Source organism: Chanodichthys erythropterus, chromosome 15 (assembly GCF_024489055.1).
Source record: "Chanodichthys erythropterus isolate Z2021 chromosome 15, ASM2448905v1, whole genome shotgun sequence".
Classification (NCBI taxonomy): Eukaryota; Metazoa; Chordata; class Actinopteri; order Cypriniformes; family Xenocyprididae; genus Chanodichthys; species Chanodichthys erythropterus.
Genome location: NC_090235.1, coordinates 26,317,922 through 26,334,004, shown reverse-complemented (window position 1 = coordinate 26,334,004; position 16,083 = coordinate 26,317,922). Strand labels below are relative to the sequence as shown.

The following is a 16,083-nucleotide window of genomic DNA, read 5'->3' as shown; positions in this document are numbered from 1 at the left end:
TTTCTTACAAAGAAACAATATTAGGAAGTGGAAAGAATAAACTTGTGCAAGTTTAAAGGAGGCTTATAGCGGATTTCAGGAGAAAAATAACTATAGCTATAAATAAAAATAAAAATAGATATATAAAATTCAATAAAATGTGTTGTTTGACAAATGTGCAATAATTGTATTTATTATTGTATTTATTTTTTTAATTATTTATTGTAATTTATTTATTTAATTGATATTTGTATAACTGATTTTATGATATATATATATATATATATATATATATATATATATATATATATCATAAAATCAGTTATACAAATATCAATTAAATAAATAAATTACAATAAATAATTAAAAAAATAAATACAATAATAAATACAATTAGATATAAATATAGATATAAATCAGTTATACAAATATCAATTAAATAAATAAATTACAATAAATAATTTAAAAAATAAATACAATAATAAATAGTAAAAACAACAAATAATAAAGTGAACATCATTAAAGGTGCAGTATGTAATATTGACAGCTAGTGGTTGAAATGGGTAATGCAGTCCAAATTCTAAATATTGGAAAGAGTTGTTTCTCCTGCACCTCACAAGGCTTGCCAGATTAAGCACATGCAACGCGCGCAATTGGCAATGGAAGGCGACGAGCCTTAAGACACGTTCACACCAAGAATGATAACGATAAAGTTAACGATAAAGATATAGATCTAAGACATCGTTATAAATATAAAAGAATAGCACTGTCCACACCACAGCTATAACAATAACGATATAGAGAAATGATCAGAGGTGTAAAGAGTACCTGAAAACCATACTTGAGTAAAAGTACTGATACCTTACATCAAAAAAGAAAGTTACAAGTAACCAATTCCAATACGACTGCAGTAAAAGTCTTAAAGTATCTGATTTTAACAGTAAGAATTTTACTCATGCTGAATGTAGGCTGAGAGATGCACTAGTCCTGAGAGACATGCCAGTGAAATTAAGAAACAATTGATTTGTAAGATGAGAAATCATGTTTATTTTCTAAAATTAAAGTAAAACTGACCTCAATATTGCAATAAATCAAGGTTGACATGACAACCTCTTAAAAGGTGCCCTAGAACCAGTTTTTAAAAGATGTAATATTTAAGTCTAAGGTGTCCCCTGAATGTGTCTGTGAAGTTTCAGCTCAAAATACCCCATAGATTTTTTAAAATACATTTTTTTTAACTGCTCATTTTGGGGCATCATTAACTATGCACTGATTCAGCGCGCGGCCCCTTTAAATCACGCGCTCCCTGCCCCAGAAAGGCCATAAGTAAATCAATATCCTTTAAAAAGGTCTTGTTAATTTAGCAGATAAATAAAACAATGTTAAGTAAAAAATAACTAAGTCAAGGTCTACTTGAACTGGATGTGCTGGTTTCAGCCTCATCATCGGCTGCAGTCATGATCTCAAATCAGACACCTGCGATTCAACTACCTGCTAATGCCCTCACATTCACTTATAGTAGTCTTGTTGACAAGTTTGGGTGAGTAAAGGCAAAACGCACAAGACATAGTATCTTCAATTCCCAGATGGCAATATCGCTTCTTTTATAGCAGAAACAAACTGCTGCAGAAAAAGTTAGCTGCCATGTATGATGTAATATGTAATTGCATTACTCATCAAAAATGTACTGGAGTAAAAAGTACATTTACTTGCTCAAAAATGTAGTCAAGTAGAGAGTAAAAGTTGGTAATATATTTATACTCAGTACAACTACAAAGTAGCCAAAAAGATACTCAAGTACAGTAACTAATTAAATTTACTCAAATACTTTACACCTCTGGAAATGATATCGTTAGGATCACTTTCAGAAAGATTTTTTTCCAGCTGTTGAACGATAAAACACTGACAGCCAATCAGAATCCATTGTAATTTAAGAGCTCGCACATTTAAAATGGCAAACGCCATTGCGGAGAACTTAATTGCTGAAGTCCAGAAAAAGCCACCACTGTTTGATAAGTCAAGCCCCCTCTTCAAGGATACTTTTAAGAAAATGGATATATGGAAAACAATCAGTCATACCCTCAAAATAAATGATGAGAAGTATTAACGATGAGATCATTATGCCAAGATAGCAAACACTGTAAGATAAAATTACCTCAGGTATCCAGCAGTTTCAACAACATTGTCTTGCTTCCTTTAAAGTTGCAGTGAAAAAGACTAGGCGTTGTTTTTATTCCACTATATTGACTTCGTCGGCTAAATTCACTGTTAGATTAGATCGATTACACTAGCTATTCATTCGCTATTCGCTGTGTAAATGCAACAAGAACAGTAAAAACATGTTGTACACTTTGAAACCACAGCATGTGAGCGTAGAATAAACAGACCGCTATCGTTCGGTGGTGTGCACGTAAATATAGCTATCGTTATCTTTATAGTTATCGTTCTTGGTGTGAGCGGGCCGTTACACTGTAAGCTGATCAGCTATCTGAGTTTCAACATGCTTCTGCTTATAGAGTTTTTTTGATGGATGCCGAGGCTTTGTAGGTTGGTTAAAATCTATGATCTCTGACCCAGTTCGTTCGCTGGCTTCCATGGCTGCAATATTCTGTGTTTTCCACCAACTGGCAACCCGAGGAGTCAAAATATTATAGGGTAAATTGGCAGTGGGCAGGATCACACAGACCAAAACAAAAACACACATTCCAACACGGAACGCGCATTTCAAAGTAGAATAACTTGTTTCAGAGAAACGAGTATGTGATTAAAATCATTTAATGCACAGATTATCCCTTACTTATATAAAGAAAAAGTACATAATTTAAAAAAAGAATGAAGACTATAAAGTGATGAATATAAAATTATAAAACGAGACCATTTAATTACATTACAGACAACATCTATAATGAACGTACTGTATGAATTTTCAAGTGATTGCAAGCATACAACAGAGGCTCCACCTCAATACCATGATCAGTTGTGACGTGCATTCGGTGCATTTTCCTTGAGGACACATGTCCATGAATATACATACACAGATTCATGCAATGCGACCTTGTGTCATTTGTGGGCTTTAAAGTGGGCAGCCCTCAGTGTCTGGCATTCCTCTCATGGCTGGAGGAGAGATAAGTCCCAATGGGATTCGCCAGCGCTCGCAGTGGGGCCTCCACTCTCCAACACTCAGAGAGCCAAATGAAAAAGAAACATCAAAACACTGGCTGATTTTGGGGTCAGCCGCTGAGATTTACACATAAAGGGAGGAAAGTCGTGCAAGATGTGGTAGAGCTGGTTAAATGCATGTGGGCGTGTGGGTGTGTGTGTGTGTCAGCATGAATTAATACACGATTACCGCTTGAGGAAGAGCGTGTGAGCTTTGGCTGCTGTCATTTGGCAGTAACATTTAATATACAAGTTGCACATTAGCTTGTGTGCGTGTGACTCCGTCTGTATGTGAAAAACGGGCGATCGTGTGTATGTGCATGCGCTTCTTTCTATGAGAGAATCGTAAAAATATGAGCTTGTTAATTTCAATTGTGGAGCTGTTCTTGTTGTGGTGAAGAGGGAGGGCTTTGCAAAAGCACTGAAGTGGCCAACCAAGAGCGTAAGAAGCTGCTTTGCTCAATACCAGCATTCGCTTTGTTCTTGTTCTCAGTTTTCCCCCTTCAAACTATTTTTACAGATCAACTTATTTATTTACTTAATTCCCCCTCTGTTGCTCTCATCCATTTTCCACTGTGATTTCCCCCCCCCTTAATTTGTCATCAGTGGAGGAAGTGTGCCATGACAAAGATCAAAAACCCAGAGGAAGAGGAGGAGAAAGGGGGAGAAGCGAAGGATGCAGAAAAATCTTGCGAAAGAAAAATAATCAGAACGGAGAACGAGAAGAAAGCTCGGCTTTGAAGCGGGTGGACAACAAAAATAACAGCAGAGACACGGCGAAAGGCCCGATTTTCTCTTGAGCTCCTTTCTTCTTGCTTTCTGGAAATGAGATCCAGACCAGAATAAAAGAGGGATTGGTAATGAAAGGAGATGGAGTCGGGGGAGGATGGAGGGATAAAGGGATCTCTTACACTCGTTTTGACTCACACATCAAACCGTAAGCCTCCCGCGACGGTCAAATGCCACACGACGCTCGCTGCTAATTGCTGCCACCATCCATCTCTGAAAGCAGGAGAGAGGAGACTTTTGAACAACTTTATACTGCTCATACTGAGGAAAACTCATGTGCAGATGCACATAAACACACATATGCATGTACAGTGGCCATAAAAATTATTTGGGCACTCAAGTGACACTTGATGCTTTTTGGAATTCATAATAAAGTATGAGACCAAATGGCAACCAGCTCTTTTTAGTGGATGTATGTTGTAAGTTTAAACAGGTGTCTAGCAGTGATAGCAGTTTTCAGTAGCGTGAAAGTAACTTTATCTAACGAGTTGTGGTGTAGAGCGATTAAGCGTATGTCATTAACATACAGTTAAAATTATAATCATAATCATATAATACATGCACTATAAAAAATTATTTTCATGATTTGTCAAAACATTTTTTCTTTTGTCAAATCAACTTAGATAATTAATGTGGTTCAGATAACAATATTTTCTGTTGATTAAATCGATCGCCTTCATTGAACTAACTCAAATTTTTCATTTCAATGAACTCAATTTTAAGGCAACAAGGTAACTTACTGTAAGTTGAACCAACAATTTTTTTTACAGTGTGTGATTTAGTATGTTAGTCAGAATAAATGAACTTCGTTAAAGCATGACAAAGGATTATTAAAATGAAATGATTTTGAATGTACTTTAAAGTAGAACTCTTCTTAAGTACACTTATATTTTATTAATATTATATTATTAGCAAGAACTTTAAAGCACATTCAATACAATTAAACACTTCTTTATTACAAGGGCCATTAGGTAAAGTCAATGTAGTTAGCTTTTTTTTTTTTTTTTTTTTTTGTTTTTTTGTAGCTTATACTATTTTTTTCAAAACAGCAGCTTGACTGGAATTATAATTAACTTCTATAGTAAGCTACAGTTTTAATTAGCTTCCCCAACACTGCCTGGTATAGTCCATCACATTAACTATGAACATGTTCCACTAACACCTGACAACCCAACTCTTTTCATTTTGAAAAGAACATATCTGTTGTATTTATTCTTGGGACACCAAAGCTAGATGCAATTGCACCAGAGGGGGCTGCCTGTCCAACACAGTTGGACTAGCACGAACATATACACACTAGGAAACTATATAATTGCATATGGCCCCATGGAATCAAAGCAGCATGCCAACAGGAAGGCAGAGGGTGGGTCGGGTATTGTGTGATGCAGGGCATGCTGCTGCAGCTCTTGGGTCAGTAAGGCACCGTTCCTGACAGCAAACTCCTGCCAGGCGCTTGTAATTCTAATTACCATGGCTACTCTAACTCTACAGCTTCCCACGGTAGCGGATGGGGGCGAACACCTCTGTGTGTGCGAGTTTACATGTACGTGCTTAGCACTATATAGTGTGAAGTGAAATGTTGCTTTTGAAAATGCAGCGTGTCTGACATGAGAAACCGCTATGCTGTCGTTCTTGAGGAGATCCTCTGTTCAGACACTCAGTGGCTAAATCCTCTCTTAACCTCTCTTCATCTCTTCCCAGACAGAGGGCATCAGTTCAGGGTCACTATCAGAGCTGCTTTGTCGCTCAGACTCAGGGGGGAGACATAAGATTGGTGGTCAAATAATATGCTTATCAAAGTTGATTCTTAAATTTGAAGTGGGTAAATCTGTCACTAACACTAGCAAACAGAATTGCAAAAATAATGACAGTTTCCCAAACACTCAACCTGTCTGCCATTGGCACCGGCAATCCCGCCACAAACTCACACTCATTAGCTAAGCCAATGTTGCTGTGCTCCAACAAACAGATTCTGAATGCAATGGTATTTGGATACAAAAAGAATTTGGACACTTACTTAAACCACACTTAAAAAAGAACCTTTTCAGAATCCAGCTGGTGTTGCAGTGATTTTAGTGGATGTATGAAGGCAGTTCACAGAGTAACCACATGTTCACACATAGTTCATCACATTAATATTGAAGGTTTGACATCCAAAGAGCGTCTAAACATGTTTTTCTTAAGTGTGAACAACATACACTACTGTCTGAAAGTTTTTTTTTTTTTTAAGAATTCAGCAAAGATGCATTAAATTGATCTAAAGTGAAAGTAAGGCATTTATAATGTTACAAAAGATTTCTATTTCATACAGTTTATTTGAACTTTCTATTCATCAAAGAATCCTGGGGGGAAAAGTTTAAAGCAGCACAACTGTTTTCAACAATAACAATAATATGAAATGTTTCTTGAGCAGCAAACTAGCATATTAGAATGATTCCTGAAGAATCATGTGACACTGAAGACTGGAGTAATGATAAAATGAAAGTTTGTTTATATACATATATATATATATATATATACACACACACACATTATATAAACACAAACTTTTATTTTAGATGCGATTAATCGCGATTAATCGATTTGACAGCCTTAATTCAAATGTATTTATTTTAAAGAAAACATTAATTTTAAATTAAATAAAGCAGAAGCTCAATTTTCAAGCAAAAACATTTCAAAAGAAAATCAAAGTACGAAACAATAGATATGCTGACAACACATATTGAGATACTCTCTGGTTGCCAAATGTTAGTGGAACTAAGAACACCTGTGTGAACTACACTAAAAATCCCTTTCACACCAGCTGCGTAAAAGTCATTGCAAAAACAGCCAGAGATGTTTTAACGTGATTTATTTGTAGACTTGGTTTGATATTATGTATCTAACACTATCACATCAATAGAGCTTTAAGTGTGGCTTAAGTGCCCATATACTTTTTTGGGTCCAGTGTATGTGTGCCGAAATCCCAGGCACTATTCCCACAGTGTTCTTCCTATTGTCCTGGGAGAGAGGGAGGGGAACTAATTAAAAAGAGTGGAAAAGAGGAGACAGAGAAACAGAGACAGAAGGAAGGAGGGAGGAACAGAGGGGGGTAAAGATAGAGCAAGATGAGACAGTGGAGAGAAGAAGCTAATTGAAAGGAGAGAAATGACAGAGAGAGAGAAAGAAGGGAGGGCTGATGAGGGGTTGGGAGGGAGTGTGGGAGGGTAAGGAAGAGGGAGTCAAAACTGGCAACTTTGCCAAAGTGCCAAGTTCAGTCACTTGTGCTGCTGCAACAGAACGCAAGAGGACGAGTGTAGCCAGGGTGACTGAGAGGTAGAAAAAGCAAGGAAAAGAGAGCGAGAGAACAGGAGGAGGACTGTCATTCTCTAGCTTCAAGTCCAGGGGGTCTAGAGATGTCAAAACACGGCTACACATAAAAGCAGAAACAAGGACCAGACTTAGTCAGCAAGAGAGGTCTAATAAAGACTCCCAAGCAGCGTGCTTGTATTGTGGTCAGAGGATAGAGGGAGAAATAGAGGAGAAGAAGGTGGAGAGGAAAAAAAGGAAATAGGGAGGGGCGTGCTCGCATTAGAAGGTGGCTGGTTTCCTTACTGTTGCATTTGAAGGACAGAGGAGGAATCCATCATCTGAGATCATCTCGACAGGACCGCACGTCTCCATCGCTCCATCGATTCAACCTTCCCTCGCGGGGATAAAGGAGGACCGAGGACCCTGTGGCGATGAAGAGACCTCATGACTACAGTTCCCCAGACTCGGACACGGATGAACTGATCGATGTCGGACAGGAGGACAGCTACTGGTGAGGACTTTGGGTGTATATTGTGCTCAGTGGCAATGGCACGGGTAGCTGTCAGTCGCTCTACGTGTAGAGCTCACACTCCAGCTCAGAAGTGACGAACCAATAAAAGTGATATTTATGAAGAGTTTAAGTTTTACTTGAAATTTCCAAGCAACATCTCTTTTCAGTGCAAAAATAGCAACTTTGATGCAAGGTGTTTTTTGAGAGCTGTATGGTGGACTCTACATGGGCCTTCAGGGTTTCCTTTGCACTTTGCTGTTCATTATATAATATGAAATGTTTAACATTCATAAAACAAGCCATACAAATGATGTATGTTTTTATTAAGATTGTTGGCATTTGCCAGGATAAGCAATTTTGTTAATTTTGCAATTTTAATGTGGCAATTTTAATGTTTTACATGTTAAATTTATTTATACTATAGTATTAATGTATGCATAATTACAAGCAAATAAGGTTACACTTTATTTTAAGGTGTCTTTGTTACAGTGTAATTATCCATTTAAGTACTGAGTAATATTAAGTAACTACATGTACTTACTATAGGGATAAGATTAGGGTTTGGTTTGGTTTAGGGTTAGTTGCATGTAACTATGCATAATTTACTGTTATTACTATAGTAACTACATGTAACTTTTGTAACTGACACTGTAAAATTATAGTAAGTACTTGTTTGTAATTAATATTACTCAGTACTTATTTGTGTAATTACACTGTAACAAGGACACACAAAGTGTGACCACAATTTCTTTACTCCTTTTTATTTTTTATTGTGCTATCCATGTTTCTAATGACGCCAGGTTTGTTTTTTGCATATTTAAACGAGGAGCAGATTCTGCATGAGGGCACAGTGAAGACACGTCCCCCAAAATTTTTAGAAAACATCAAATCGCTAATATTACAATCAATATTTTACAGAAAACATCCTGTTGTTGTCCCTCCCTGATTTAAATGGACACTCGGTAGCGCATACCAGTACACCAGAGCGCAGTGACACAGGAGTTTATGCGAGCGGACAAAAAAATCACACATAGGGCCACCATCGAGCAGGACGGCTGATGGAGGCCCATAATGATCTTATTTGACTTTCTTGAGAGGCGTATCTTCCTACTCCCACTGACAAGCATAAAGCTCGGCATGCTTTTCCTTCTCTGTCTGTTTTGCATTTTTCTCTCAGTTATTTAGTCTTTTTGATATTTCAGTAAAGCTGTGCAAATCAAGTGCAGGCTGAAGACGCATGCATTTGGTCCTTTTGAATTGTGCCCTACAATGACCAATCATTTCTCATAATAATGCCTTTCCAGAGTGCAAAAACTACAGTGTCTATATACAGCAGTTTTTTCCTGTAACTAATTTTCTTTTTGGACTGGACTCTTTTCCTCTAAACAAACGGAATGTTTGTGAATTAAGCCTCTTAATGTTAAAAGGACTTACAATGATGTGATATAAAAATAATAGTTATGCGTGGAAGTCAAAGTAAAAGCAAAACAAACAGTGTCATTCTGCTGGCAGAGCACAGAGTGCCCATGCAAACCAGATCCACATTGAAGGATAATACCAAGTATTGATGTGCTCAAAGTGCACGCAAAAGCCACTATTTCAGCCTGCCCTGCAGATATGTAATCATCGTGTCTTTTGAGCTTAAAAAGAAAATGCTTTCGTCCGATGCAAAAATCATAACATATCAGGCATCTGACAATAATGTCCAAAAACGCGTTAAACCAAAATAATCTCGTTTTCTGTTTACCCCGGCGCTCCCGTGTCTAGCTGTTCCCCAAGACAAATTAGATTGGGTTTGATGATGTGCAACAGCGTTTCTGCGTTGTATTAAGTACAGTAATGACAACAATATGCATTGACATCAAAGCTTTAATCTGTCCCCTTCCCCGCTCGCTCTTTCTCTTGCTCAGCCCTGTCACTGGGTCCATGTCTCCAGGCAGTACCTCACAGATCCTGGCGCGCAAGAAGAGAAGAGGGGTGAGTTTACGTCAATCCAGCTCTGTTTTCCCCCCGCTTGTTCAAGAACAGACCAAATATATAATTCATATATGATCTCGCTACAAGGTCTCTTCTGTAAATGCTTGCCATTTTCAAAACTCCCTGCAACATGACCCTCTGCGCAGCATGCATTTTACAGTTTAAGCCCTCTTGTCTGACTTTGATTTGTGTTTTCCTATTTGACTTGTTATTTTTTCCAAAATCTGATCTTAAGAATGCTTCGACTAGGCCTCGGCCACAAAAATAATCCAGTTAGCAAATGCTTTCCACTTTGAATCGGTTCTGTCTTTAAATTGATGCCGCTGGATTCCTCAGATAATTGAGAAGAGGCGCAGGGACAGGATCAACCACAGTCTGTCAGAGCTCAGGAGACTCGTACCCAGTGCCTTTGAAAAACAGGTAAGATGATCAGACTGAACGCCACAAGCTCAGTTTTTCTTTATATTCTCAAAACAGCGGAGGTGAATGCGTTTCATGTACAAGCTCATTGGTACTAAAACTAAAACCAGTATAGTTTTTAATTAAAACCAGCACCTTCTCCCCTTCTGACCAGGGCTCCTCTAAACTGGAGAAGGCTGAGATTCTTCAGATGACAGTGGATCATCTGAAACTGCTTCATGCCATGGGCGGCAAAGGTGAGAGAAGATATGGAGCAAGAAATTTCAGAAGAGCTTTTATTACAGAATACAGTGATGTTGCTACTATTACTATAGCTTATACTTTGGGTTATGGATTTGAAGCCCCTAACCTCAAATATTCAACACTGCTAGGGGGTTCCTAGGACATTTCAGAAAGAATGAGATTTTTTTTCTGCTTTATAAAGACTGGTCAGAAATCATTAAGTTTAATAACAACTGTCTTATTCTATTCTACAGATATTATTTTAATCTTATTAAAATAATAAAGTCTTATTACAGTGACAACATAAAAACTTATTAATTAACTGAAGAAATAAAGTGTTGTTTTTGTAAATGTCATGCCTTGCATAATATTTTTCTCACAAAATACAGTATAGACTATACCATTCAAAAGTTTGGGGTCAGTAAAATTTTTTAATGTTTTTAAAAAGAAGTCTCAAAAATACAGTAAAAACAAATATATTGTGAAAAGTTATTACAATTTAAAATAACTTAATTGTATTATTTGAATGTAATTTATTTCTGTGATGGCAAAGCTGAATTTTCAGGTTCATTACTCCAGTCTTCAGTGTCACATGATCCTTCAGAAATCATTCTAATATACTGATTTGCTGCTCAAGAAATATTTCTTATTATTATCAATGTTGAAAAGTCTTTACTGTCAATTTTGTTCATCTTAAAGGGTTAGTTCACCCAAAAATGAAAATTCTGTCATTAATTACTCACTCTCATGTCGTTCCACACCGTAAGACCTTCATTCATCTTTAGAACAAACACCAATGAAGATCTTTTTGATGAAATCTGAGAGCTTTCTGTCCCTCTATAGACAGCTATGCAACTAACATTTTGACGCTTCCGAAAAGTTCATAAAGAGATCATAAAACTAATCATATGTATTGAGCGGTTTTGTCTAAATTTGAATTGTATCGCTTTTTATGATGAACAGATTGAATTTAGGCTTTTATTAATATAAACATTGATCAGCAAACATAAACAGAAGCTCAACCGAACCTGCTTCACACGCGAGAACAAAATTTTTGCGGAAGTTCAAAGCACTGCGTAACACACGAGAATGAACCTCATTGGTTCTGGTACGTCAAGCTTACATGCTTGAGATTCTGTTTACCACAACTGATGTGTGAGTTGATAAATGTTTATGTGTGATTAAAAGCCTGAATATAAAACTGTTCATCATATAAAGTGATCGAGTCTCTTCAGAAAATTTGGACTAAACCACTCAATTCATACAAATTAGTTTTCGTTCTCTTTATGAACGTTTTGAAGCGTCAAAGTGGTAGTTGTGCAGCTGTCTACAGAGGAACAGCAGATTTCATCAAAAAGATCTTCATTTGTGTTCTAAAGATGAACGAAAGTCTTACAGGTGTGGAACGACATGAGAGTAATTAATGACAGAATTTAAATTTTTGGGTGAACTGACCCTTTAATGCATCCTTGATGAATAAAAGTAAAATCTGACTGACCCCAAACTTTTAGAAAGGTAGTATAAACTTTATACATGAAAATGTATAGCTGCTTTTATATTTTAGGAAGGAGTTTCCTCAAAACAAGGGTATCATAATAACTATGGGTTCTCCTTGGCATTAAAAATCCCTGCTTTACTGTGTATATTTATCAAGCAGAAGGTTTAAGCGTTCTCTCTCCTAGGCTACTTTGATGCTCGTGCTCTGGCAGTGGACTACAGGACTTTGGGCTTTCGGGAGTGTGTTGGAGAGGTGGTGAGGTACCTCAGCTCTCTGGAGGGGGTTGAATCCTCAGACCCCATTGGCGCACGCCTCGTGTCCCACCTCAGCCACTGCGCCAGTGAGCTGGACCCTCTCCTCCAGAGCCATGCCACTCTGCCTTTTCCTCCCTGGCCCTGGCCTTCCTTCCCTCAGCTAGCAGCCACCTCATCTCCAGTCTCGTCTAACCCTTTTCCCCCAAATGCCCGCCGGGATCTGGCCCCCCATACCACCGCCACCTTGCTGGGCTACCCTTCACCGGCCCTGCGAGTGGGATCTTTGAGCACCCAGGGAGCATTAATGAATCCAGCGCTGACCCCGGTGCGTCGACTGCCCTCAATCCCCGGCCATCCTCACAGACTTCAACAGCACTCACCTGATGGACCCACAATCCCATCATCCTCCTCATCTTCCTCCAACTCCTCCACTCCCCAGATTTCCTTCAGACCCTTTGCCCCTCTGGGGTCTCCAGCACCAGGTCGCAGGGGTTTGAGTACCTCCAGTAAGTCCGCACAGGCCTGGGGCACAGAAATTGGGGCGTTCTGAATCAGCATTATGGAGAAGTTTGGAGTTTATGACAGTCTGAAAGGAAAAATACATTTATTGGTCATTTCAACTTATTCATGACCATTACTACCTTTAAAAGGAACTACAAAGCATTGGACAATTCAGATTAAAATGTTTATTCAGTACCATCTACTATTCCAACTCAAATGACATTTAGAAATAAGAAAATAAAACAAAAAAGTATTATGTTTACAGAAAAAAAGAGGAGGGAAGTTAAATGGACTGTAGAATCCAAGTATAAAATCAAAGGTAAATGCAACTCTCTGAGATAAATGAAGTGCTCAAAGCAATTCGCTGCTTTGATCTTGGATTTTGATATCCAGATACTGGAATTTTCTAGAACTCTGATCTTTTATCTTTTTTATATTAGTGTATTTGTTTACTCTGCCATTTATACATTGATTTACCATGGATTCTGACATGATATATCATATTTTTGAGATGGAAGTGCTTGAGGAGATTACATAAACAGAAATGTGCCTTATCAAAAAAAAAAAAAAAAAGTGTTCTTCTTCTTCTCTTAATTCTGTGTGCAAGTACATTGAGCTTCCAGAAGATGGCAGCACTAGAGCAAATCATTAAGATTAAAAACAAGTGTTTTATTAAATTTTATAGACTTTTTTGTTTTAAACTGCACATAAAATGCAATTATTTAACTGAGGAAAGAACGTGTTGTTTTTGTAATATAATGCTTTTCTCACAGTCTACAATACATTAAAAAGTTTGAGATTGGTAAGATTTACGAATGTATTTGAAAGAAGTTGCTTATGCTCACCAATGCTTCATTTATTTGATCAAAACTACAGTAAAAACAGTAATATTGTTTAGTTTTATTATTATACAAATAACTATTTTCTATTTTAATATATTTTAAAATGTAATTTATTCATGTGACAGCAAAGCTGAATTTTCAGCAGCTGTCTCTTGTTCACTTACTTGTGCATACAAGTACATAGAGCTTCCAGAAGATGGCAGCACTAGAGCAAAATATGCTGAACAACTCTCTCAGGAACATTCTGAATGTATAACTTTGTAACAGTTCCATTTTCCTGAGTCACAAAATCAATGGAAAACTATTAGCAAGTTATGTTGATGTTTTTATTCCATAGTGAATACCAACTGTGTTCTTTTATTAGAAAGCCAGTTAAAAAAGGTAAAGGTGTAAAATATAAAAGAAAGTGCAGGGATGTAGCCTACTCACCTAGTACACAAACTGACTCTTATCTAAAAGACTCCTCTGGGTGCTATAGAGCAAGCTGCCATTTAGAGCATGTGTTTTCTTTAGCTGTCTCCAGAGAGGTTGATGAGAACACTGCGGTACGGCGGCCACTCAGTGAAAACATGGTGGCTGCTGGCTTTGATCCTGCAACAGCAAGAGGAAACCAGGCACACTGTGTGCCCTCTCAGTGCCTCTGCCAACCACTTTCCATACATATAGGCTGTAATTAGAGTGAAACCAAACTAACTTCAAAACACACAGGAAATAAAAATCTCTTCTGCACATATCCTCACATTTAGGCTACATTGAAGAAACTGAATATTATGTAAGGGATAATGTATTATCAGTTATTATCGTAAAATAAACCCTGACAGGTTGATCAGGAACCACCACGGTACGGAGGGGTCTTGAGTAACCCTGAAGGGTCTATAATAATAACCAGCTGACTGTGAGCAATTTCCTTCATCGCATGGCTGTATGCATATATATGTGTGCTAAGTATAGTCAATTATATGTACAGACAAATCTGTCTAATAACAAAGACGAATACTGGCAACACAACAGTAATACTAATAGGCTTACTGAAGTCATCTGAGGTCATTTTCTCTAAACGAGAACATAAAAAGACGCAAGATGGCGCAGCTGCGTTTGTATGAAACGAGAGAGCGATTCTGTCACGTCTCAAAAAACACAGCTACTCTAACTAACTATCTTTAGTTTATTTTCAAATTTTTCTTTCATTACTTAGACATTTACAATTCTAGAAAGTAAACAAAAATATTACGAAATTTTACTGTTTAAACTTTTGCCATTTTAGTGTTTATTATGGACCTTATGCGCCAGAGAAACAAGCACGCAGCCATCTTTAGAGTTTTGTGTTTGAACTTCCGTTTTTGCAGTAGCTCGTATATTTCTATGGAATCGCTGTCGAAGTAATTAGCTGGTGAAGTGGATTTACTTATTGTAGAGTTGACTAACGTTACAGTTATCATGAGCATCGTAATGTTTGAAGCGCACGTCATAATAAATGTTGTTTACGAGCAGTTCAAATCTTACCTTGCTGTGGAAATATAAACCGGAAGAGAGAACGAAACTTTTTTTGTCCAAAGGCCTTAATAATAATAATAATAATAAACAAATATATGACATCCAAAGTATGTAAGGTAGCACAAATAAATCTCTTTTATTGAATCCAAAAGGTTTTAATTAAATTTTGCAACATATAAAGATATTTTAAAGATTTTGAATAGTCAAAGTGTCATTCGGTTTAAAGGGTTAGTTCACCCAAAAATTCTGTCATTTATTACTTACCCTCATGCCGTTCCACACCCGTAAAACCTTCGTTAATCTTTGGAACACAAATTAGACAAGATATTTTAGTTGAAATCCGATGGCTACGTGAGGCCTCCATAGGGAGAAATGACATTTCCTCTCTTAAGATCCATAAAGGTACTAAAAACACATTTAAATCGGTTCATGTGAGTACAGTGGTTCAATATTAATATTTTAAAGCGACGAGAATATTTTTGTTGTGCCAAAAAAAAAAAAAAAATAACGATTTCAAAACACTGCTTCAGGAAGATTCGGAGCACAAATGAATCAGTGTACCGAATCATGATTCAGATAAATCAATAAAGCAGTAAAGTGTCAAACTGCCAACGGCTGAAATCACGTGACTTTGGCGCTCCGAACAGCAGATTCGTAACACTGAACCATTATGCTCCGAAGCTTTCTTAAGCAGTGTTTTGAAATCGGCCATCACTATATAAGTCATTTAGGATTTTTGGTGCTCCAAAAATATTCTTGTCGCTTTATAATATTAATATTGAACCACTGTACTCACATGAACTGATTTAAATATGTTTTTAACGATTAACGAAGGTCTTACGGGTGTGGAACGGCATGAGGGTAAGTAATAAATGACAGAATTTTCATTTTTGGGTGAACTAACCCTTTAAACGTCCAAAGGCCAATACAGCCATTTCATTTGTGATTAAAATATCTTAAAATGTAATAAATGTATATATTTTTTATTCTGGCATGATTTTATAACATCAAATATCAACATAGTGCAAAATGGTATTACAATTATGTGTAGAAGTCGTTGCTTTGTTATGGAAAGAATATCCGGAAAAATGAAATTCATGTCATTTGGAGTAACCAATATAAAGGGACCATTTTGGATCAAGTCAT

General features: G+C 37.1%; 1 protein-coding gene across 1 annotated transcript; it reads left to right on the top strand.

Annotated features, from left to right (window-relative positions):
* Positions 1-7,649: 7,649 nt before the first annotated feature.
* On the top strand, positions 7,650-12,650 carry heyl (hes related family bHLH transcription factor with YRPW motif like). Its single transcript, XM_067361683.1, has 5 exons — positions 7,650-7,729; positions 9,640-9,706; positions 10,043-10,126; positions 10,281-10,362; positions 12,031-12,650. The coding sequence occupies exons 1-5, from the start codon at positions 7,650-7,652 to the stop codon at positions 12,648-12,650; spliced, it is 933 nt and encodes a 310-aa protein (XP_067217784.1).
* Positions 12,651-16,083: the final 3,433 nt, after the last annotated feature.